Source organism: Nerophis lumbriciformis, linkage group LG20 (genome assembly GCF_033978685.3).
Source record: "Nerophis lumbriciformis linkage group LG20, RoL_Nlum_v2.1, whole genome shotgun sequence".
NCBI classification, from domain to species: Eukaryota; Metazoa; Chordata; class Actinopteri; order Syngnathiformes; family Syngnathidae; genus Nerophis; species Nerophis lumbriciformis.
The window spans coordinates 3930867-3957731 of NC_084567.2; the positions used below are offsets into that span (position 1 = coordinate 3930867).

The window sequence follows — 26865 nt, forward strand, 5'->3', positions numbered from 1 at the left end:
GCCGCCTACAAGCAAGTTTTAGAGCACTTCATGCTTCCTGCTGCTGACCTGCTCTATGGAGATGGAGATTTCAAGTTCCAACAGGACTTGGCGCCTGCACACAGCGCAAAATCTACCCGTGCCTGGTTTACGGACCATGGTATTTCTGTTCTAAATTGGCCCGCCAACTCCCCTGACCTTAGCCCCATAGAAAATCTGTGGGGTATTGTGAAAAGGAAGATGCAGAATGCCAGACCCAAAAACGCAGAAGAGTTGAAGGCCACTATCAGAGCAACCTGGGCTCTCATAACACCTGAGCAGTGCCAGAAACTCATCGACTCCATGCCACGCCGCATTAACGCAGTAATTGAGGCAAAAGGAGCTCCAACCAAGTATTGAGTATTGTACATGCTCATATTTTTCATTTACATACTTTTCAGTTGGCCAACATTTCTAAAAATCCCTTTTTTGTATTAGCCTTAAGTAATATTCTAATTTTGTGACACACGGAATTTTGGATTTTCATTTGTTGCCACTTCAAATCATCAAAATTAAATGAAATAAACATTTGAATGCATCAGTCTGTGTGCAATGATTAAATATAATGTACAAGTTACACCTTTTGAATGCAATTACTGAAATAAATCAAGTTTTTCAAAATATTCTAATTTACTGGCTTTTACCTGTATATGTTATTGTCTGGCATTGTTCTTAGGCCACGTGTGGAACATGCTTTTTATTGTCTGGCATCTTTCTGACACCACGAACCATGAATTGATTAACGTGGACCCCGACTTAAACAAGTTGAAAAACTTATTCGGGTGTTACCATTTAGTGGTCAATTGTACGGACTATGTACTGTGCTGTGCAATCTACTAATAAAAGTTTCAATCAAACAAAAAACGTGTTTTTGCGTTTTTGTGTCACCTCGTACATCACCTGGAAAAAAAGCTTTTCCCACAGACCGAACAATTAAAGGCTTTTTTCTCCAGTGTGTGTTCTCATGTGTCCTGTGAGATAAGTCTTGAGAGAAAAGTTCCCCCCACAAACTGAACATTTAAAGGGTTTTTCTCCAGTGTGCGTTCTCATGTGTCCAGTCAAATTTTCCTTGCGTGAAAAACCTCTCCCACAAACTGAACATGTATATGTTTTTGCTCCTGTGTGTGTTCTCATGTGTGCAGTCAAATATAGTTTTCGGGCAAAGTTTTGACCACAAACCGAACAATCAAAGGGTTTCTCTCCTGTGTGTGTTCTCATGTGTGTTGTCAAATCACTCTTACGAGAACATCTTTTACCACAAACTAAACACATGAATGGTTTTTCTCCTGTGTGCGTTCTCATGTGCACAGTCAAATGGATATTTTGGGAAAAATGTTGACCACAAACTAAACATTTAAATGGTTTCTCTCCTGTGTGTGTTCTCATGTGTGCTGCCAAATTAGCCTTTTGAGATATATTTTTATCGCAAACTGTACATTTAAATGGTTTTTCTCCTGTGTGTGTTCTCATGTGCCTAGTCAAATTGAGTTCACGATAAAATGCTTTACCACAAATTGAACAATTAAATGGGTTTTCTCCTGTGTGTGCTCTCATGTGTGTAGTCAAAGTTTGTTTTTGAGAGAAGTTTTTACCACACACTGCACATTTGTATGGTTTTTCTCCTGTGTGTGTTCTCATGTGTGTTGTCAAAGTTTGTTTTTGAGTGAAATTTTTACCACAAACTGAACATTTGTATGGTTTTTCCCCTGTGTGTATTCTCATGTGTTCAATCAAAATTGGTTTTTGAGAGAAGCTTTTAGAGCAAACTGAACAATTGAATGGTTTCTCTTCGGTGTGTGTTCGGATGTGTATTGCCAATTCACTCTTGCGAGAAAATCTTTTACCACAAACTGAACAGTTGAAAGGTTTTTCTCCAGTGTGTGTTCTCATGTGGTTTGTTAAATGGGTATTATAAGCAAAATTTCTACCGCACTCTGAACAATTAAAGGGTTTTTCTCCTGTGTGCGATCTCATGTGTGCTGACAAATTGATCTTTTGAGAAAATGTTTTACCGCAAACTGAACACTCGAAAGGTTTTTCTCCTGTGTGCGTTCTCATGTGTACTGTCAAAGTGTTCTTTAGTGTAAAGCTTTTAGCACAAACTGAGCAACTGAAACATTTTGTACCGCTCTTTTTTTGGGAGCTTTCGGACGGTTTGTTGTCAGTGTGAGTCCTCATATCACCTTCACAGTCTGTATCACTGCTCAAAGTTACTTCAACCTCCTCTTCAGCCTCACTATCTGATAGTGGAGCTAAGAGGTTGTCCAGTTTTGGTTTCTCTTCATCATCTTCAGTCTTCACAGAGACAACAGTCAATGACAACTTGGTGAGATCAGCTTCTTGAGTTATCCCAAATTCCTCCTCTTCCTCTTTAATGTGGGGGGACCTTGGATGCTCTTGCTTCAAAGTGGAGCCTTCACCTTGCGGCTCAGGGAAAAGTTCTTCCGTATGACCAATCAGTTGCTGAAGGTCTGCAGGACAAAAACAACATAAAAATACTTTAGTCAAGACATGATCCATGACATATTTATCCATTAAATCATTTCACACTGTCTTCTATGTGCTGTATGTGTGTGTAGTGTTTAATGGCCACTCCTTTAGTGCCTTGCCAGAATGATGGATCAGTGTTTACATGACATGGCCTAGACTCAGGACAGGTGAAATTATGCGAGGAAGTGGATTTCTATTTTGGCTTCCCACGGTCATAAAAACAATATAACCAAATAAAAAGCGATTAATGGGCCGTGCAATTTCCTGAGAAAGAAAGAAAAGTGTTGTTAGTGGTTAGGATTTGCAGTTTTGTTCAAAAAGGCAGAAGCACAACAACCTTAAAGGGGAACATTATCACAATTTCAGAATGGTTAAAACTATTAAAAATCAGTTCCCAGTGGCTTATTATATTTTTTGAAGTTTTTTTTTTAATTTTACCCATCACGCAAGATCCCTAAAAAAAGCTTCAAAGTGCCTGATTTTAACCATCGTTATATACACCCGTCCATTTTCCTGTGACGTCACATAGTGGAGCCAACACAAACAAACATGGCGGAAAGAACAGCAAGCTATAGCGACATTAGCTCGGATTCAGACTCGGATTTCAGCGGCTTAAGCGATTCTACAGATTACGCATGTATTGAAACGGATGGTTGTAGTGTGGAGGCAGGTAGCGAAAACCAAATTGAAGAAGAAACTGAAGCTATTGAGCCATATCGTTTTGAACCGTATGCAAGCGAAAACGACGAAAACGACACGACAGCCAGCGACACGGGAGAAAGCGGGGACGAATTCGGCGATCGCCTTCTAACCAACGATTGGTATGTGTTTGTTTGGCATTAAAGGAAACTAACAACTATGAACTAGGTTTACAGCATATGAAATACATTTGGCAACAACATGCACTTTGAGAGTGCAGACAGCCCAATTTTCATCAATTAATATATTCTGTAGACATACCCTCATGTCAGCAGGCCAGGGAAGCTAGGGTCGATATTCTTCTCTTGATCATCTTCGGGACGGTGTGAGCCAAGACATCCAGAAGGTTTAACTCGCTCGTCTGCGGGAACAAACTGCCGCCATTGCTTGCCGTGCTACCGAGGACCTTTGTCCCTGAATAGCTCACACACTCCGGCAGATTCAATGGGGGTCTGGCGGCAGATTTCTTTGACTTTATGGTTGGAAATGCATCTGCTTTGAGTGTCGCAGGATATCCACACATTCTTGCCATCTCTGTCGTAGCATAGCTTTCGTCGGTAAAGTGTGCGGAACAAACGTCCAATTTCTTGCCACTTTGGCATCTTTGGGCCACTGGTGCAACTTGAATCCGTCCCTGTTGGTGTTGTTACACCCTCCGACAACACACCGACGAGGCATGATGTCTCCAAGGTACGGAAAACAGTCGAAAAAACGGAAAATAACAGAGCTGATTTGACTCGGTGTTTGAGAATTTTTTTTTTTTTTTTTTTTTTTTTTTTTTTTATGTCCTGTCCAGCTTCTCAGGCAAATCATATAGTTGATGTAGATGCCCATGTCGGCTGTTCAGATTTACTTTACAAAAGAGAAGTGTAGGATACTTCTCTTGTTGCCTTATTTGTATTTGACTTTATTAAATGTATTTATATTATCATTTAGTGCAGCCGGGCCGGAGCAGGAGGGGATAGAAAGAGAAAAAAAAAGAAGACAGAGGGGGAAATTGTGGGGACAAGAGGGGGATTAGACAGAGAGACAAAAACAACAACAGCAAACAACAACAACAACAACAATAGAGCAACATCAGCAAATATGACATGTACAAATATGATGGTAAAAGTAATAGCAAATAAGCAGTTAGCGAAAAATAAAAAATAATACAGAAATGACAATGAGCATTATTACACTACAAATGGATCAATACAAATACCAATAGAAATAGCGCTATTGATAATGAACAATACCAATAATTTACCTTTATTATCAACAATACAGTTGTTTAAATGCAACAATACATATACGTAATGATAACTTGAGATACGAAAGAATGCAGAAAAATGGAGGGGGAGAAAGAGAAGCAACCTACATTAACCTTGTAGATTGTTATAGTCACAATAGGTTAAGCTTTGTCAGTGTGCCATGTGTTACACCCAGTTTACCCTAGGGCAACAACGTTAATATATGTTTGATGAAACGTGATTATGTGCATGAGTGTAAGTATGCATATGTACTTGTATATGTACAGAATGTGTATATGTGTTTGTACAATGAATGTATATGTACAGAATGTGTATATGTGTTTGTACAGTGAATGTATATGTACAGTATGTGTATGTGTATGTTTGTATATTGAATGTGCGTGTGGATGTACGAACATTAGGTAGGTAAATATGTACTGTATTTGTGTATGTATGTGGGAGCGTAGGTACCTATGTACGTATGTGAGCATACGTGAATTTGCATGTACAATACATTCGACTCCCAGAGTGCGTGGGAGCCAGAGCACGGCCCCATCACCCCCGAGAGCCCAACCCACAAACAGGAGGCGTGGTGCCCAGGGAACCAGGGACCACCGCCCCCACGCAGCCAAGCCGGCCAGCGACAGGAACCCCAGAGCCCGACCCACCGTACCGCCCACAAGGGCCAGCAGCAGGCCGCAGACAGACGCACCCGGCGGAGGACAGGGCACGAGAAAAGCAGGGGACAGCCAGACCCCAAGCCAGCGAGAGACCACACCCCACACGGGCAGAAAGGCGAGACGCCCCGCCCGAAGGACCCAGAGACTCCCCGCAACCGGACGGGAAGACCGCCCCCGCCCCACCGGCAACCGGGCCCCCACGAGCCCACCCCCCACCCCCGGAGAGCGCGGCGAGGCCAGCCCCCGGCCACCCCACCCAAACCGGCCGCCGCAGGACCACCCAGGCACAGGGCCACGGGAACCACCCACCCCACCCGCAGGGACCCCAACGATGGAGATGGAACAACCAGCAACCGCCCCGCCGAGCCCCCCCCCTGAGGGAGGGGAAAAATTAAAAAATAATATTAATAAAATATATTTTAAAAATAAATAAATAAATTAATTAATTAATTAATTAATTTAAAAAAAAAAAGAATTAAAAGAAGATCACAGACATGCTGTGTTTGAGAAAATGGCGGATTGCTTCCCGATGTGACGCCACGTTGTGACGTCATCGCTCCGAGAGCGAATATTAGAAAGGCGTTTAATTCGCCAAAATTCACCCATTTAGAGTTCGGAAATCGGTTAAAAAAATATATGGTCTTTTTTCTGCAACATCAAGGTATATATTGACGCTTACATTGGTCTGGTGATAATGTTCCCCTTTAATACAGCCCAGTGGGGGAAATGCAACTCTTTACAAGGCAAACAAAACCGTAACAACAAACAAACTGACTAAAAAGCAGCTTATTGCGGTGGAATCATTTACTATGAAAGTATCATGTATGATGAGAGAAACACGATGGAGAACGATCACTAAAACAGTCGCTAAATATGTGGTGCACATACACTTTGCTACTTACTAAAACTGTGCTTTATTCTTTAGTTGTATGCAATATGCAGTGTTACATTTTTGTTTAGGGGAGTATTTTATTCATGTTTTGCCTTCCAGCGGAAGGTCTTCAGTTGTTGGAAAATGATTCCATACAAAGTGCAATTCTTGTACAAAACCCAAAAGCAGTGAAGTTGTCACGTTGTGTAAATGGTAAATAAAAAGAGAATACAATGATTTGCAAATCCTTTTCAACTTATATTCTATTGAATAGACTGCAAAGACAACATATTTCATGTTCACACTGAGAAACTTAAAAAAATTTTTTTTGCAAATAATCATTAACTTAGACTTAAATGGCAGCAACACGTTGCAAAAAATTTGGCACAGGGGCATTTTTACCACTGTGTTACATGGCCTTTCCTTTTAAAGGGGAACATTATCACACTTTCAGAAGGGTTAAAACCATTAAAAATCAGTTCCCAGTGGCATATTTTATTTTTTGAATTTTTTTTTCAAAATTGTACCCATCACGCAATATCCCTAAAAAAAGCTTCAAAGTGCCTGATTTTAACCATCGTTATATACACCCGTCCATTTTCCTGTGACGTCACATAGTGATGCCAACACAAACAAACATGGTGGAAAGAACAGCAAGCTATAGCGACATTAGCTCGGATTCAGACTCGGATTTCAGCGGCTTAAGCGATTCAACAGATTACGCATGTATTGAAACGGATGGTTGTAGTGTGGAGGCAGGTAGCGAAAACCAAATTGAAGAAGAAACTGAAGCTATTGAGCCATATCGGTTTGAACCGTATGCAAGCGAAACCCACGAAAACGACACGACAGCCAGCGACACGGGAGAAAGCGAGGACCAATTCGGCGATCGCCTTCTAACCAACGATTGGTATGTGTTTGTTTGGCATTAAAGGAAACTAACAACTATGAACTAGGTTTACAGCATATGAAATACATTTGGCAACAACATGCACTTTGAGAGTGCAGACAGCCCATTTCAGGCGCGCTAAGAACATATATTTTTCCACGATTTCAGCACTCAGGTTAACCATACCTAAATAGACACAAAATACTGCATTACACAAGACTACCCGAATGTACTCGAATGATTGAAAAAAATAAAGGTTTTTAAGCTAAAGTATTGGTAAACACAGTTTATGTATAATAATTTACGTAAAACCGCGAGTAATGAATAAAGTTTTCATCAATTAATATATTCTGTAGACATACCGTCATCCGCTCTCTTTTCCTGAAAGCTGATCTGTCCAGTTTTGGAGTTGATGTCAGCAGGCCAGGGAAGCTAGGGTGGATATTCTTCTCTTGATCATCTTCGGTGGCATAAGGCACATTCAATGGGGGTCTGGCGGCAGATTTCTTTGACTTTATGGTTGGAAATGCATCTGCTTTGAGTGTCGCAGGATATCCACACATTCTTGCCATCTCTGTCGTAGCATAGCTTTCGTCGATAAAGTGTGCGGAACAAACGACTGACCATTTCGTCGGCTTTCCCCACAGCCTCGTATTTTGAACAAATTTCGTCCAATTTCTTGCCACTTTGGCATCTTTGGGCCACTGGTGCAACTTGAATCCGTCCCTGTTCGTGTTGTTACACCCTCCGACAACACACCGACGAAAGTGAGAAAATGGCGGCTTGCTTCCCGATGTGACGTCCCGTTGTGACGTCATCGCTCCGAGAGCGAATAATAGAAAGGCGTTTAATTCGCCAAAATTCACCCATTTAGAGTTCGGAAATCGGTTAAAAAAAGATATGGTCTTTTTTCTGCAACATCAAGGTATATATTGACGCTTACATAGGTCTGGTGATAATGTTCCCCTTTAACAACACTCAGTAAACGTTTGGGAACTGAGGAGACATTTTTTAAGCTTCTCAAGTGGAATTATTTCCCATTCTTGCTTGATGTTCAGCTAAAAAGTTGTTCAACAGTCCGGGGTCTCCATATGTTGCTCCAAAACCTGTATGTACCTTTCAGCATTAATGGCACCTTCACAGATGTGTAAGTTACCCATGTCTTGGGCACTAATACACCCCCATACCATCACACATGCTGCCTTTACACTTTGCGCCTATAACAATCCAGATGGTTCTTTTCCTCTTTGGTCCGGAGGACACGGCGTGCACAGTTTCCAATGTGAAATGTGGACTCGTCAGACCACAGAACACTTTTCCACTTTGCATCAGTCCATCTTAGATTAGCTCGAGCCCAGTGAAGCATTTCTGGGTGTTGTTGATAAACGGCTTTGCATAGTAGAGTTTAACTTGCACTTACAGATGTAGCCACGAACTGTAGTTTCTGACAGTGGTTTTCTGAAGTGTTCCTGAGCCTATGTGGTGATATCCTTTACACACTGATGTCGCTTTTTGATGCAGTACCGCCTGTGGGATCGAAGGTCACGGCCTTGCCGCATATGTGCAGTGATTTCTCCAGATTCTCTGAACCTTTTGATGACATTATGGAGCGTAGATGGTGAAATCCCTAAATTCCTTGCAATAGCTGGTTGAGAAATGTTATTCTTAAACTGTTCAACAATTTGCTCACACATTTGTTGACAAAGTGGTGACCCTCGCCCCATCCTTGTTTGTGAATGACTGAGCATTTCATGCAAGCTGCTTTTATACCTGTCAGGTTCAAACACCGATGACATCTATTAAACAGACAAAGAAGCAAGGAATTAAACAGAGACATAATTCCATTTGGCTCAATTGAGGAGAAACATGTACATCTGTGCACTGGTACAGTGTCATCACGCTCTGATGAAAAAGGTTCATCGTGTTTCCTTCTTATCTGTTTCTAAAGGAATGGTGGGTATGTAAACAGCTCTTGTTTTTGGTTACATTAACACAAAAGAAAAAGATGCCTCGGGCTTGGGCTAGTCCTGGATTGAGCTTGGGCAAGTCTTGGATGACAATAGATAACCCCCCTCCCGTCTCCTCCCACCGTACACAATGGAATTTTCCAAGCCTTTGGCTTGGTGCAACAAAGACAACCTATTGTCTGTTCATTGGGAACTTAGAGAATAGAAAGTTTTTTGATAATTTACATACAATTTTTCTGACAACACCCAATCATGGCACCCAAATAAGTGTTTGATGAGCATTCCTCAACTTTCTCAGTCTTTTTGCCACTTGTGCCAGCTTTTTTAAAACATGTTACAGGCATCAAATTCCAAGTGAGCTAATACTTGTGAAAAAAATAACAAAATTTACCAGTTCAAACGTTAAATATCTTGCCTTTGCAGTCTATTCAATTGAATATAAGTTGAAAAGGATTTGTTGTATTCCCTTTTTTTTCACCATTTACACAACGTGACAACTTCACTGCTTTTGGGCTTTTGTTAAAGGGGAACATTATCACAATTTCAGAAGGGTTAAAACCATTAAAAATCAGTTCCCAGTGGCTTATTTTATTTTTCTAAGTTTTTTTCAAAATTTTACCCATCATGCAATATCCCTAAAAAAAGCTTCAAAGTGCCTGATTTTAACCATCGTTATATACACCCGTCCATTTTCCTGTGACGTCACAAAGTGAAGCCAACACAAACAAACATGGCGGAAAGAACAGCAAGCTATAGCGACATTAGCTCGGATTCAGACTCGGATTTCAGCGGCTTAAGCGATTCAACAGATTACGCATGTATTGAAACGGATGGTTGTAGTGTGGAGGCAGGTAGCGAAAACCAAATTGAAGAAGAAACTGAAGCTATTGAGCCATATCGGTTTGAACCGTATGCAAGCGAAACCGACGAAAACGACACGACAGCCAGCGACACGGGAGAAAGCGAGGACGAATTCGGCGATCGCCTTCTAACCAACGATTGGTATGTGTTTGTTTGGCATTAAAGGAAACTAACAACTATGAACTAGGTTTACAGCATATGAAATACATTTGGCAACAACATGCACTTTGAGAGTGCAGACAGCCCAATTTTCATCAATTAATATATTCTGTAGACATACCCTCATCCGCTCTCTTTTCCTGAAAGCTGATCTGTCCAGTTTTGGAGTTGATGTCAGCAGGCCAGGGAAGCTAGGGTTGATATTCTTCTCTTGATCATCTTTGGTGGCATAAGGGACGGTGTGAGCCAAGACATCCAGGGGGTTTAGCTCGCTCGTCTGCGGGAACAAACTGCCGCCATTGCTTGCCGTGCTACCGAGGTCCTTTGTCCCTGAATTGCTCACACACTCCGGCAGATTCAATGGGGGTCTGGCGGCAGATTTCTTTGACTTTATGGTTGGAAATGCATCTGCTTTGAGTGTCGCAGGATATCCACACATTCTTGCCATCTCTGTCGTAGCATAGCTTTCGTCGGTAAAGTGTGCGGAACAAACGTCCAATTTCTTGCCACTTTGGCATCTTTGGGCCACTGGTGCAACTTGAATCCGTCCCTGTTGGTGTTGTTACACCCTCCGACAACACACCGACGAGGCATGATGTCTCCAAGGTACGGAAAACAGTCGAAAAAAACGGAAAATAACAGAGCTGATTTGACTCGGTGTTTGAGAAAATGGCGGATTGCTTCCCGATGTGACGCCATCGCTCCAAAAGCGAATAATAGAAAGGCGTTTAATTCACCAAAATTCACCCATTTAGAGTTCGGAAATCGGTTAAAAAAATATATGGTCTTTTTTCTGCAACATCAAGGTATATATTGACGCTTACATAGGTCTGGTGATCAGTGTTGGGTTAGTTACTGAAAACCAGTAACTAGTTACAGTTACTAGTTACTTTATTTCAAAAGTAACTCAGTTACTAACTCAGTTACTTAAACCAAAAAGTAATGCGTTACTGTGAAAAGTAACTATTTAGTTACTTATATATATTTTTTAATTTTTTTAAGGCCCCATTTAATGCCCTTTTAGCCTTCATTTTAGTACTGTTATTGCACTGGAGAATAATACAATCTGTTGATCAACTTGACATGCATTTGCATCACTGAACTCTGCTAAGCAATGTGCTCTACATACAACACACAAAGACAAAGATATGTTTCAAAGGGCCAATTTGTTTCAGACCAGAACAAATTGACAAAACTATTTTAAATAGCTGCAACTTAACATACATAAGTAACAAACAGCATAATAACAACATAGCTGTAAAACAAGAAAGGCACACACTACATACATAAAGCCTAACCAGGCGTTTTCTCAAGGAATTCTGAAATAAAATCATGTCTGAAGCCCAGAACACTCTACACATTTCCCCACTTAGTTTAGAGAAAAGGAAATATTAGCCTGGCCCACTAGTATCCCTCTTTAGGTTTGTGAACTTTATAGTCTAAACATTTAGAGTGATGTGATAATCAAACACTCTAAAAGTCTAAAATGAAAGAGTATATAAGAGAATTGACAGAGTGTGTGTACCTTCAGTGTGCAGTGCCTCATTAAAATCCAGCCGCTGTTGGAGGTGAAGGTGAAGTGTGTGTCTCTTTACTAGCTTCGTCGAAGCATGTTGTTTTTGTCGCTGTTTCAGCATATTTGAAACTTACATTCAACTAAAATGTTATTTTCTTTGTGGTCGATAAAAGAAACGTACTGAAAATATCTCCATTTTAAGAAACTCGGCTTCGGGGTTCGCCATGACGTCTTGATAGTAGACACAGACACGCCCCCTCCCACACACACACACTCACACACACGTACACACAGACAGCGCGCGGCGCGCCTCTTTTTTGTCGCCTCTTCAGCAGCGCTGCAACACTCAGATCTTCTCAGTTTCTAGCCGATACTACATAAAAAATAACGCAAAATAACGCAGTAACGCATCATGTAGTAACGGTAACGGAGTTACTGAATATAAAAAATAACGCGTTAGATTACTAGTTACCGCCGATAGTAACGGCGTTACAGTAACGCGTTACTTGTTAGTCCCAACACTGCTGGTGATAATGTTCCCCTTTAAATATAAGTTCCAGTATTTGAGTTGGAAAAAAAACAAAAAACTCCACAATCTGAGTCATCGCTTGCCGTTGGCCAAACCACTGATGAGAAGCACTGATGTAAAGAATAGTGTTGTTTAGTAAATGTTCACTTGAAAGAAAAGCTTTGTGGTACTCAGTACACCCCCCGACTCTTTGTTTACTGCAGAATGCAGTTTTTGAAAACAAACAAAATGAAGAAACAAGAGAAGAAAAAAAAAGTGGCCCTAAAACCGAGGTACGGACCGTATCGTGGTTTGCCTGTACTGTTGCACCTTGTATGCCCTCCCTGATACATCACAATACACTTTGCCAAATATGTAAACAATCTTTTGAATAAGAGATGAAAAAAATAACGAGGTGGTTTATCGATATTCTCCACAAAACTAAGCACACTATGGAAGTTACATTAATATACACAGGAAGTGCACACACATGTAGGAATCATGTTAAATTGACGATTATACAGGATGAGACAAACAATCACTCACATTCATATCTATAGACAATTTCCAGTTGACCTAATATGCATATTCTGCCATGTGGAAGGAAGCCACAACACCCGGAGAAAACCCAAACACGCAATTTAGATGCTTGTGTGTGTTTTGTTTTTCAATAAAGCATAGAGAAACTTTTTTATGATATTGGAGAGGTTGTTTTTTTTATACCTATTATGGCCAAAAATAAATAAATAATAGACTTGTCAGAATAATTGTATCGAAGTTATCACAAAACTTTGTGTTACATTGAGTTCAGCTGGCCCTGCGAGAGGACAAAAGCTGTGTTTGATCCGACCAAGCAAAAGGCTTGTAAAACTCCACTGTGTAGGATGGGGAGCGACATGAGGGTGTCGGTTTCTTTGATGTGTTGTAATCCATCCCGAGATCTACAAAGCGGAGAGGAGGCAGGGCCTGACCTCCCTCCAGGCACCTTTTCTTTGAACTGTTTTACGACCTTTTCTGTTAACTGTTTTGGCAACCAAAGGCGATGGCTGTTTACGACCCCCCTCCCTTAGAAACAGCTGTTGCCATGTACCGAATTTTCCGCACCATAAGGCGCCCTGGGTTATAAGCCGCGCCTTCAATGAACGGCATATTTCAAAACTTTGTCCACCTATAAGCCGCCCCGTGTTGTAAGCCGCATCTAACTGCGCTAAAGGAATGTCAAAAAAACTGTCAAATAGGTCAGTCAAACTTTAATAATATATTAAAACCAGCGTGATGTGGGCGCGCATGGAATCGTATATCAACATGGACGAAGCTGCGTGAAAAAAGCCACCCGGCCTCTTCGCGTAAACTTAAACTTACCTTAACCACTCGCTCATCTTTTCTTCATCCATCCCTTCGAGTTAGCTTTTATGATGACGCCGGCTGGAAAGGTCTCTTTTGGCAAGGTCTTCCTTTTGAATATCACCATGGGTGGAAGTTTCTGGCCATTAGCATGGCAAGCTAGAACCACAGTGAAGGATGACTTCTCATTCCCTGTGGTGCGAATATTCACCGTACGTGCTCCCGTTGTATCCACAGTGCGGTTCACAGGAATATCAGTTGCTGTGAAATAGTAATCCGTGTGCGGATGGAGAGATTGCGTCTTTTCATGAACCGGATCCCTGTCGTTTAGTAGGAGCCATTTTGTGGTCTTTACAGATGTAAACACACAAAGGAAATGAAACGTACGGTAATATCCGCGCGCTTTTTCTTCTTCTACGCGGGCGGGTGGTTGCTTACAGTAGAAGAAGAAGCGCTTCCTGTTCTATGGGGGCGGGTGCTTACCTTGGCGGTTGCTTGCGTAGAAGAAGAAGCGCTTCCTGTTCTACCGGGAAAAAAGATGGCGGCTGTTTACCGTAGTTACGAGACCGAAACTTTATGAAAATTAATCTTAATATTAATCCATATATAAAGCGCACCGGGTTATAAGGCGCACTGTCAGCTTTTGAGAAAATTTGTGGTTTTTAGGTGCGCCTTATAGTGCGGAAAATACGGAAATCAGGGAAAGTCCAAAAAAAAGAGGAGGCGTACAATCTTTCGTCAGAGCGTGGGACAACACTGTACAAAGCTTTTCTCCTCAACTGAGCTAAATTTAATTCTGTTTCTGTTCAATTCCTTGCTTCTCGTCTTGTTTAATAGATGTCATCAGTGTTTGAACCTGACAAAACTATATATAATATATTAGTTCAATTTGTTTTCATGTAAATGGTTTTCATTTAAAACAGCACTAAGTAACTTCTCAGTCTTCATTCAATATTTTCATAACTTTTGCGACGATACATGGACTTACAACTCGTTGAATGACAGCTCTGTCATGGCCTGAGGGTGTATAATTACTGCTATAATGACAGAAGCTGCAAAACCACAGACGAAACGAAAAGTTTTGTCCGAGGAGACAAAAAATAAGAAAAAGAGAGGCTACCCGGATAAAAGGACAGTCAAGGATCAACATTGCTCGCTGGCGTGAGCTCAAAGATGAGGAGGAATTTTCGACCAATGCCGCCTTGGCTCTGTTCCTGCTAAACTAGTAAGTACCTTTGCTTAAATCGAAAAAATGATGCTAATGTTAGCTATCGGAAATAAGCGTGGTAGCAATAAATAGCCACCACACAAGACATTGATACAACGTTGATTATACAAAACCCAAAACCAGTGAAGGCGGCACTTCTACTATGCAAAGCAAAAGCCATTTATCAACAACACCCAGAAACACCGCCGGCTTTGCTGGGCCCGAGCTCATCTAAGATGGACTGATTCAAAGTGGAAAAGTGTTCTGTGGTCTGACGAGTTCACATTTCAAATTGTTTTTGGAAACTGTGGACGTGGTGTGAAAAGAACCATCTGGATTGTTTAAGGTGCAAAGTGTAAAAGCCAGCATGTGTGATGGTATGGGGGTGTATTAGTGCCCAAGACATGGGTAACTTGCACATCTGTGAAGGCACCATTAATGCTGAAAGGTACATACAGGTTTTGGAGCAATATATGTCGCCATGGAGGCAACGTTATCATGGACGCCCCTGCTTATTTCAGCAAGACAATGCCATGCCAAGCCACGTGTTACATCAACGTGGCTTCATATTAAAAGAGTGTGGGTACTAGACTGGCCTGCCTGTAGTCCAGACCTGTCTCCCATTGTGTGGCGCATTATGAAACCTAAAATAGCACAACGGAGACCCCCGGACTGTTGAACAACTTAAGCTGTACATCAAGCAAGAATGGGAAAGAATTCCACCTGAGAAGCTTAAAAAATGCTTTTTTTGCAATCTAAGTGTGTTTTTTTTAAACCCACCCATCCATCCATCTTCTTCCGTTTATCTGAGGTGGGGTCGCGGGGGCAGCAGCCTAAGCAGGGAAGCCCAGACTTCCCTCTCCCCAGCCACTTCGTCCAGCTCCTCCCGGGGGATCCCGAGGCGTTCCCAGGCCAGCCGGGAGACATAGTCTTCCCAACGTGCCCTGGGTCTTCCCCGCGGCCTCCTACCGGTCGGACGTGCCCTAAACACCTCCCTAGGGAAGCGTTCGGGTGGCATCCTGACCAGATGCCCGAACCACCTCATCTGGCTCCTCTCCATGTGGAGGAGCAGCGGCTTTACTTTGAGCTCCCCCCGGATGACAGAGCTTCTCATCCTATCTCTAAGGGAGAGACCCGCTACCTGGCGGAGGAAACTCATTTGGGCCGCTTGTACCCGTGATCTTGTCCTTTCGGTCATAACCCAAAGCTCATGACCATAGGTGAGGATGGGAACGTAGATCGACCGGTAAATTGAGAGCTTTGCCTTCCGGCTCAGCTCCTTCTTCACCACAACGGATCGATACAGCGTCCGCATTACTGAAGACGCCGCACCGATCCGCCTGTCGATCTCACCATCCACTCTTCCCCCACTCGTGAACAAGACTCCGAGGTACTTGAACTCCTCCACTTGGGGCAAGATCTCCTCCCCAACCCGGAGATGGCACTACACCCTTTTCCGGGCGAGAACCATGGACTCGGACTTGGATGTGCTGATTCTCATCCCAGTCGCTTCACACTCGGCTGCGAACCGATCCAGTGAGAGCTGGAGATCCTGGCCAGGTGAAGCCATCAGGACCACATCATTTGCAAAAAGCAGAGACCTAATCCTGCAGCCACCAAACCAGATCCCCTCAACGCCTTGACTGCGCCTAGAAATTCTGTCCATAAAAGTTATGAACAGAATGGGTGACAAAGGGCAGCCTTGGCGGAGTCCAACCCTTTTTTTTTTCTATAACAATATGTATTTTAAGTCGACCCAAAATATACTTTGCTTTGCAAAAACAGATACAACAAAAATGAAAATCATTTAAATTAGCTTTGGTGACTTTCTTTGACTTTATGAGCTGTGACACTTGTGGAGAACTTTCCAGTAATCCAAAGTTGACAGTAATGAAATGATTCTTGTTCTTTATTACCGTATTTTCCGCACTATTAGCCGCACCTAAAAACCACAAATTTACTCAAAAGCTGACAGTGCGGCTTATAACCCGGTGCGCTTTATATATGGATTAATATTAAGATTCATTTTCATAAAGTTTCGGTCTCGCAACTACGGTAAACAGCCGCCATCTTTTTTCCCCGTAGAAGAGGAAGTGCTTCTTCTTCTACGCAAGCAACCGCCAAGGTAAGCACCCGCCCCCATAGAACAGGAAGCGCTTCTTCTTCTACTGTAAGCAACCACCCGCCCCCGTAGAAGAAGAAGAAGCGCGCGGATATTACGTTTAATTTCCTTTGTGTGTTTACATCTGTAAAGACCACAAAATGGCTCCTACTAAGCGACAGGTTTCCGGTTCATGAAAAGACGCAATCTCTCTATCCGCACACGGACTACTATTTCACAGCAACTGCCTAAAGACTTTCAAGAAAAGCTGGCTACTTTCCGTGCATATTGTAAAAACAAGATAGCTGAAAAAAAGATCCGGCCAGAGAACATTATCAACATGGACGAGGTTCCACTGACTTTTGATATTCCTGTGAACCGCACTGTGGATACAACGGGAGCACGTACGGTGAATATTCGCACCACAGGGAATGAGAAGTCATCCTTCACTGTGGTTCTAGCTTGCCATGCTAATGGCCAGAAACTTCCACCCATGGTGATATTCAAAAGGAAGACCTTGCCAAAAGAGACCTTTCCAGCCGGCGTCATCATAAAAGCTAACTCGAAGGGATGGATGGATGAAGAAAAGATGAGCGAGTGGTTAAGGTAAGTTTACGCGAAGAGGCCGGGTGGCTTTTTTCACGCAGCTCCGTCCATGTTGATATACGACTCCATGCGCGCCCACATCACGCTGGTTTTTAATATATTATTAAAGTTTGACTGACCTATCTGACTGTTTTTTTGACATTCCCTTTAGCGCAGTTAGATGCAGCTTATAACACGGGGCGGCTTATAGGTGGACAAAGTTTTGAAATATGCCGTTCATTGAAGGCGCGGCTTATAACCCAGGGCGGCTTATGGTGCGGAAAATACGGTACCTCCTATAGGGCAGGGCCGACATCCGAGCAACTGAGCTACATACGGGTTCTTCGAGCCATAGCAACCTGACCGGCGTTGAAAACAAACCGTCGCCATTACTCTTTAACCTGTCGACCTGCGCTGATTAAACCCGTCATTCTGCCTCCAAAATGCCAAAAAACGGTGTTGTTTTTGGTTGTGCAAACCACAACTGGAAACAGGGAAAACAAAGGTCGTATTTTGTTCTGCCAAAGCGTGCTAAAAGCCCACAGAGACGAGACAAATGGCTCGCAGCTTTACACCGGGAAAACGAGGACGGTTCTCACTGGAGTCCCCCAAAATCCCGGGTCGTGTGTTCGGATCACTTCGTTTCTGGTAAATATAAGGAACAAAAATCCACCTTCTTAACCACAACTTGGCTATACCGTCCATGCTAATGTTGAACCCGTTGAATTTTTACTGAATAACGTTCGACAGCTGAAGTTGTTGTTGTTGCACAACAATAACATACGGTATAAAGGCTATTTTCGAAAACCGGTTTCATTTAAATTTGCACTTAACGGTTGGGTTTTTAAAAACCAATAAACCCTATAATTTTCATGTTGCCATTTAATCAACTTTTCAAGACAGTCGTAAAATGCTGTCTGCAAGTCTCCTTTGTTGTAATCAAACATTACTTGCAGTTGTAGCCCTCAAATCTCTCAATATTTTTTAATTTTTTCCCTCTCAGGACGATCTGTAAAGAATCCCATGCACCCTGATTATGCACCATCCATCTTACCTCACCTGCCACAGAGTGGAAAGAAGGCATCCCATAGGATGGACAGTTACGAGCGACATCAACTGACAACTTCAAAGCGTGAATCGGCAGCAGAGAACTCAAAGAGTACAAAGAAACACTGTGGGAAACGACTACCTTTCAGTGATCTAACGGAAAGGACAAATGAGTGTGAAAACATTGAGCCTGCTGCAATCAATGTTAACATGTTGACTGAGCTGCTGAGAGAAGAGTCAACCCAGACTGATGAGTGAAAACGCCTGTAATTTTAAATAAATAATTCATTTAAAAAAAGGAACAGTAATTCAGCAAATAATAAATCATAATACTGAACTGAATTTGAATGAGCTCTCTACAGATATAATAAATATACAGATACTGGTAGCCACCGTGTCATCCTTATTACATACCTGCCAACTTTTGAAATCAGAAAAACCTAGTAGCCAGGGTCCAAGGGCCGCAGGCCCCGGTAGGTACAGGACAAAGTCCTGGTGGGGGGTTCAGGTTCGCCCCCCGACGCAAAATGATTGATTGCATTCAGACAGGTTAAAATGTTGCTAAAACCATCACTTTTCTATCAGTCACAGTGACTTTTCAAAATAAAAATATTACAGCAAAAATCATATGGGTTGATTGACATGTTTATTCTGTAAGCTAACTTCAATAGTTTGAAATGATTTTGACAGTTAATGCCAGTTATCCTGTCAACCTTTCACAAGACTTCAATTTGTTAATAGAAAGTATAAACAGTATAAACACTTTTTACAGTAAACAAATGGTAAAACAGTACTAAACAATTCCATTGAAAAAAAAATTGGTGTCATTATTAACTTTCTGTCCAAGCTTGTATAATCTACTGCCTTGTTCAATTGTAAAAAATATTCTGTGCCTAAAATTCACATTTCTATCACAATTATCATACTGTAAACATGGTAAGCTAACTTCATTAAAATTAATAGTCCTGTCAATAGCATGGAATTACAATTCAAATGTAGTTTTTTTGTAAGCCTTTCAAAAGAATTCAAAATATGAAAAATTAATGAAAATTAATTTAAGCCATCAGACACTTGAAAAGTGGCACATCACATCTCTAATGTAATCATTTTTACTTTTCAACAGAAATAAGACTGCAAAAATATTAAGGACATACTTCTGTATTTTGGTAGTTATGCTGTCAACATTTAACAAGATTTCTTCAACTTGGACTTGAAAGCATAAATAGTATAAACACTTTTAACAGTATAACAGTACTAAACAATTCCAATAGATAACATTGGTGTCATTACCTTTTTGTGGCTAAAATCCAAATTTAGCAACGGCATTAGACTTGTGTTTTTTTGTCCCAACGTGGTCTTTTACATCGCTAATTCCTCCGTGTCCGATCGAAAAATCTTGTCTGCACAAGGTGCAATTCGCGTAGTTTTCACCCTTTTTGGAACGGATAATTATTCCCGGATAGGCTTTTGAATATTCTTCACGGAATGACTGCAGTTTTCTTTTCGGTTTAAGACTCGTTTGCGATTTTTCTCCGGCTGATTCCATGATCGTTCGCTCGTTTGGAAACAATGGGCAACAGGTGCCTCGTGCTTGGTAGCGGTGCTATAAATAGCCTCGCGCATGGCATTCGGAATGGCTCGATAGGAAGTTACGGGAAGCAGTGTCGATTGTCATTGTTGTTACGCGATTTCGTGAATAAAACTTAAAAAAAAATAAAAAATTTTAATTAATGAAAAACCGTATTTTTTATCACTGCAACCGTAACCCGGAATAGGTTGATGAAAACCGTACTAATTACGGGAAAACCGGAGTAGTTGGCAGGTATGTTATTATCATTTATCAACATACCTTGGGTGATTTAACCATTTTTATGTGATTTATTCGTTATATAACAACCGAAGCTAACAACCGACCTGGTGCGCTTGTGAGGTAGACATAAAGATTTCCAAATTCCATGTCCGGCCATTGTGTAGGATTATCAGTCCACGCATCTGCTGGAAGGCGGTAAGGGCAGTCGTTTAATCCAACTACAGAACATTTTAACTCGTATCGTAACCTAGCCTCACTGGAAAGACTATTTACATAATCATACGCCATTTAGAACAGTTTAAAATGCCGTGAAACCTCGTTAAATGCCTTTTCTGTCAATGCTGTGTTCGCTGTGAGCTGGTTTGTTTTCAACGAATTCAATATGGCGACCGGTTGCTAGGGGATTGGCAGGCGGAAGTGACGTAGGTCCGCCCTCGCCTATCCTCTGCACGTTGATGTAGACATGTGGTCCAGTCTTCTCTTCACATCTCTTACTCTTCCCCAACATCTCTTCTTTCACATCATTCTTTTCTTTACACAAGCGCTTGTTTTGCTCTTCCACTTTCTTCATTTGACTTTTGCATTCTTTCATCTCCTCTGATGTGAACTCCACTGCCTTCTTCAAGCTAACAATCATGGCGGCTCTTTCTTTACGTTCTTCAACAAGGTCGGCTCATTTACACTTTAAGGGCTTGAAATAGCTTTCAAATGACAAAACTTCAAGTCACTCACCTTCATCTTTCGTCTTTATCTCCGTTGGTGATTTGCTGGAAGTTGATTCTCTTTCATGTTCTCTTTTAGCGGACGTCGCCATCTTAGCAGAGCAGTAGTCGTCCATCTTCTATCACGTCTTCAATCTTCACTTCAGATAACACTCCATCGCTCCAAACTCGACTTTTGTTTCGCGGGCTACGAATATTTGACCATTTATATCGCTGTTGGATCGCAAATGCTAAACTTTCTCACAAAGCCGCAGCCTTACGGTCCGCCATCTTGGTCGCCACCACGGTCTTTCAGCTGCTCGACCCATTTGCGCATGCGCTAAAGGTCGGCCACTTCCGTTCCTGCTCTCGTCTAATAATCTCTTATTCTGTAGACATCTGTTATTTTTGTTTATTCTGCCTGCTTTCTAGACACGAATTTGACAATTATTTAATGTCTCTTCATTCTGCCTGTTTTCTAGACAACAATTGGACAATTATTTTAATTAATGTGTTTTATTTTGACAGCGTTTGCGGAAGCTGCTGTAATGTTTGTAGGTGTAATTTTGATGCTGGTTCAATATTGAGACGGTTGGATGGATTTGGAGGCTTTAAAGTCATACTTGCCAACCCTCCCGAATTTTCTGGGAGACTCCCGAAATTCAGCGCCTCTTCCGAAATCCTCCCGGGACAAATATTCTCCCGAAAATCTCTGGCTCCTCTCCATGTGGAGAGTGGTTAGAGTGTCCGCCCTGAGATCGGTAGGTTCGAGTCATACCAAAGACTATAAAAATGGGACCCATTACCTCCCTGCTTGGCACTCAGCATCAAGGGTTAGAATTAGGGGTTAAATCACCAAAAATGATTCCCTGGCGCGGCACCGCTGCTGCCCACTGCTCCCCTCACCTCCCAGGGGGTGATCAAGGGGATGGGTCAAATGCAGAGGACAAATTTCACCACACCTAGTGTGTGTGTGACAATCATTGGTACTTTAACTTTAACTTTAATAAACACAACAGAACAAATACCCAGAATCCTTTGCAGCACTAACTCTTCCGAGACGCTACAAACATACTTGCCAACCCTCCCGAATTTTCCGGGAGACTCCCGAAATTCAGCGCCTCTCCCGAAAACCTCCCGGGACAAATATTCTCCCGGAAATCTCCCGATTTTCAGCCAGCGCTGGAAGCCACGCCCCCTCCAGCTCCATGCGGACCTGACTGAGGACAGCCTTTTTTCATGACGGGAGGACAACAGGGTGGCAAGAACTAAATCATCCAGACTAGAGATAAATTGTATTATTATGTTTATCTTACCTAAAAATAAATATATTTATTAATTTAAAAAAAAAAAACTAAATACATTTTTACTATATTTTGCTAAAAACATCAAAATTAATTGTATTTTTATTTGTATTTTTTCGTGACTCCTTATTACATCCAGCCATAGAATTATACATTAAAATAAACATATTTGAAATAATTTATTTTAAATTATCATAATAATTCATTTAAAATGACCATATTTAATTATTAAAATAATTGCTTGTTTATCAACAACTTTAGCATTTTTTTCATTACATTTTGAAACGCTCAGAAGCCAAGTTATGTTATTGTCCTTAATATTTATTTATGCAAGTTTGAAGTATCAATTATCTAAACACAGTTTGTTTGCATATTTTATATACAGGTAAAAGCCAGTAAATTAGAATATTTTGAAAAACTTGATTTATTTCAGTAATTGCATTCAAAAGGTGTAACTTGTACATTATATTTATTCATTGCACACAGACTGATGCATTCAAATGTTTATTTCATTTAATTTTGATGATTTGAAGTGGCAACAAATGAAAATCCAAAATTCCTTGTGTCACAAAATTAGAATATTACTTAAGGCTAATACAAAAAAGGGTTTTTTAGAAATGTTGGCCAACTGAAAAGTATGAAAATGAAAAATATGAGCAAGTACAATACTCAATACTTGGTTGGAGCTCCTTTTGCCTCAATTACTGCGTTAATGCGGCGTGGCATGGAGTCGATGAGTTTCTGGCACTGCTCAGGTGTTATGAGAGCCCAGGTTGCTCTGATAGTGGCCTTCAACTCTTCTGCGTTTTTGGGTCTGGCATTCTGCATCTTCCTTTTCACAATACCCCACAGATTTTCTATGGGGCTAAGGTCAGGGGAGTTGGCGGGCCAATTTAGAACAGAAATACCATGGTCCATAAACCAGGCACGGGTAGATTTTGCGCTGTGTGCAGGCGCCAAGTCCTGTTGGAACTTGAAATCTCCATCTCCATAGAGCAGGTCAGCAGCAGGAAGCATGAAGTGCTCTAAAACTTGCTGGTAGACGGCTGCGTTGACCCTGGATCTCAGGAAACAGAGTGGACCGACACCAGCAGATGACATGGCACCCCAAACCATCACCCAACCATGCAAATTTTGCATTTCCTTTGGAAATCGAGGTCCCAGAGTCTGGAGGAAGACAGGAGAGGCACAGGATCCACGTTGCCTGAAGTCTAGTGTAAAGTTTCCACCATCAGTGATGGTTTGGCCACGCCCCCTCCAGCTCCGGCTGAAAATCGGAAGATTTTCGGGAGAATATTTGTCCCGGGAGGTTTTCGGGAGAGGCGCTGAATTTCGGGAGTCTCCCTGAAAATTCAGGAGGGTTGGCAAGTATGATATATGATTATCTTGTGTGATTACTGTATTATGATGATAGTATATATTTGTACCATGAATTGATTAACGTTAAACAAGTTGAAAAACGTATTGGGGTGTTACCATTTAGTGGTCAATTGTACGGAATATGTACTGTACTGTGCAATCTACTAATAAGAGTTTAAATCAATCAAAAAAAGACACCAAGCCAAACCGGGGTCAATGAAGAGAACGTCGTTGTAAGCTTGACCATTTACTTTTGACATCTTCTTCATAGACAAGATGGTGAAAAGGTGAAAATAACAAAGAGACACAAACAGACTTATTGCCTCTGCACATATTTGTCTACTATGACATACAAAATGTAACTGTAATGTCCCAAAATGTCCAGCAGAGGGAGACTCAAGTCTGCCTGAATGACTTTGAACCTCCACACATTGTATCTAATTCGACAATTCTATTCAACATATCGGCACTATTACACTTTCTTAACGTGTCTGGCGTGTTGTTAACTTGTTAAAGACAACTTACGGCATTGCTTCTTCGCCACTTTGTGTAGGATGGCAACAGGCCCGGCCCTAATTAATCTGGCGCCCTAGGCAAGATTTTAGGTGGCGCCCCCCCACATCGGCAGTGAAGTGTATATACTCACAAGAACCCGAATAGCTTTGTCTTTGACCTTTTTTTTTTTTACTTACAACTATACCTAATATATAAAGGGGTGGAAAAGTGACTATTACCTGCAGGGCAAACATTAGCTAATCAGAAGGCAATAATGTAAACAAAAAACACCTGCTTAAAAGATCTAATACAAATGTCCCTGAGGAATGTAAGGTGGGAGTACTGTAATTACCTAACGTTACATTATTATTTTCCATAACAATTTAGCCCCCTCCACAATATTAACCCGACGTTAAAACAGAACTAGCTATTTATTGATTAGCAATTGCCGAATCATGTAACATTAGCTTAATGCTAAAAAGCCAGGTACTATCACATTCTGTAACAGACAAATAATTTCATGTAGGCTAACGTTACCTACCTGCTACCTCTGTCTTTTCTCGTTTCTCCTCTTCTTTTCTCTTTTTTCTTCCCTGGGCACCTGACAGTTTTGGCCGTTTTGACATCTTGTGTTGATTTTTTGATGTGGTGACGTCCAAAAAGAGTCATGATACGGGAAGGGAGGGGGCGCACCGTGCGTGGGGAGGAGGGGGGCGTAATGTTGTAACAAATAATATTTCTATTAAATAGGCTTTACTTTGCATTTTAATTAACGTGGGATTATTTTTTTTATTTAGAAATAATAGTAACAACTTTTTTTTTCTTTCTCCAACATTTGTGGCACTGGCATGGCGCCCCCTGATGGACGGCGCCCTTAGCATTTGCCTATTCGGCCTATGCCACGGGCCGGCCCTGGATGGCAACATAAATGACTACAGAAGACCGCAACATGCACGACTTGCTTTCGCACGAATACCGGAAGTCAAACAACAGGAATTAATTTAGTAATTTATCTTCTAACTGCTGTTTAGCAATTATAGCATACAATAAATAAAAACAACTTTAGCTCCAAATTAAAGCATTGCAGTCACTCATACAAAAGTATTATCAAGTAATTATGTAAATAATATTAACAATTGACCTCAGGACAACACATTAATAATCAACATGGCTTACATGCACCTGTCTCATACATCAGGCGTAACATTGTCCACTAGTGCGTGTTGACGTCACCACGCAGACAGCGTATATCTAAATATCACAGCTGCATTGCTTTTGATTGATTGATTGAAACTTATTAGTAGATTGCACAGTACAGTACATATTCCGTACAATTGACCACTAAATGGTAACACCCCAATAAGTTTTTCAACTTGTTTAAGTCGGAGTCCACGTTAATCAATTCATGGTACAAATATATGTAACTGCTGTGTACCCGTCCCGCCAAGAACCCACACACAGGCTGGATTGGATGATGTGGTTCTTTACTGGTAGCTGCAATGAGTGATCAGAACGCACATACACACAATATGTGGTTAGCACCTCTGCTGATTTCGATGTCATTAGCAGAGTACAGGAAGTCTTCCCAAGTACATAACATTTTCATATTTTTACAATTACACGAAATACAATTACAGATGTAACTCAATACAATGGCTTTTAACAGTATACTTTTTAACGTCTGTGATCGCATCGTGGTTTTAACCTGCTTTTATCTTTCAATACAACATATTCTTTACTTGGGTTTTAACCAACATCATCCTTTTTTATATATTTATGAAATAGAAAATAGAAAAAATACAAAATACAATACAAGACATGACACAAATAATTAAATGGACTTTTAGCACCTTCTGGTGGTGACTAGCGAATATGACAGACCACGTTGTTCACATGTTAAAGGGGAACATTAGCACAATTTCAGAATTGTTAAAACCATTAAAAATCAGTTCCCAGTGGCTTATTATATTTTTCGAAGTTTTTTTCAAAATTTTACCCATCACGCAATATCCCTAAAAAAAGCTTCAAAGTGCCTGATTTTAACCATCGTTATATACACCCGTCCATTTTCCTGTGACGTCACATAGTGAAGCCAACACAAACAAACATGGCGGAAAGAACAGCAAGCTATAGCGACATTAGCTCGGATTCAGACTCGGATTTCAGCGGCTTAAGCGATTCAACAGATTACGCATGTATTGAAACGGATGGTTGTAGTGTGGAGGCAGGTAGCGAAAACCAAATTGAAGAAGAAACTGAAGCTATTGAGCCATATCGGTTTGAACCGTATGCAAGCGAAACCGACGAAAACGACACGACAGCCAGCGACACGGGAGAAAGCGAGGACGAATTTGGCGATCGCCTTCTAACCAACGATTGGTATGTGTTTGTTTGGCATTAAAGGAAACTAACAACTATGAACTAGGTTTACAGTATATGAAATACATTTGGCAACAACATGCACTTTGAGAGACAGCAATTTTCATCAATTAATATATTCTGGAGACATACTCTCATGTCAGCAGGCCAGGGAAGCTAGGGTCGATATTCTTCTCTTGATCATCTTCGGTGGCATAAGGGACGGTGTGAGCCAAGACATCCAGGGGGTTTAGCTCACTCGTTTGCAGGAACAAACTGCCGCCATTGCTTGCCGTGCTAGCGAGGTCCTTTGTCCCTGAATTGCTCACACACTCCGGCAGATTCAATGGGGGTCTGGCGGCAGATTTCTTTGACTTTATGGTTGGAAATGCATCTGCTTTGAGTGTCGCAGGATATCCACACATTCTTGCCATCTCTGTCGTAGCATAGCTTTCGTCGGTAAAGTGTGCGGAACAAACGTCCAATTTCTTGCCACTTTGGCATCTTTGGGCCACTGGTGCAACTTGAATCCGTCCCTGTTCCTGTTGTTACACCCTCCGACAACACACCGACGAGGCGTGATGTCTCCAAGGTACGGAAAACAGTCGAAAAAACTGAAAATAACAGAGCTGATTTGACTCGGTGTTTGTAATGTGTTTGAGAA

At 41.5% G+C, this 26865-nt stretch overlaps 1 protein-coding gene across 1 annotated transcript; it reads right to left on the reverse strand.

The window, feature by feature from the left end:
- Nucleotides 1-537: 537 nt before the first annotated feature.
- Nucleotides 538-20982, reverse strand: LOC133619208 (uncharacterized). The gene is made up of 2 exons (XM_061980141.2): nucleotides 20717-20982; nucleotides 538-2489 (listed from the first exon to the last, which is right to left on the reverse strand). The coding sequence occupies exons 1-2, from the start codon at nucleotides 20820-20822 to the stop codon at nucleotides 952-954; spliced, it is 1644 nt and encodes a 547-aa protein (XP_061836125.2). The 5' UTR covers nucleotides 20823-20982; the 3' UTR covers nucleotides 538-951.
- Between the last annotated feature and the right edge of the window lie 5883 nt (nucleotides 20983-26865).

What these genes read in the sequence shown, in the direction of transcription:
- LOC133619208 (XM_061980141.2), bottom strand. Translation starts at nt 20,822, where the DNA reads ATGGACGACTACTGCTCTGCTAAGATGGCGACGTCCGCTAAAAGAGAA. An exon ending in GATAAAGACGAAAGATGAAG is followed by an intron (nt 2,490 to 20,716) that starts GTGAGTGACTTG and finishes TTTGTCCTGCAG; the next exon opens with ACCTTCAGCAACTGATTGGT.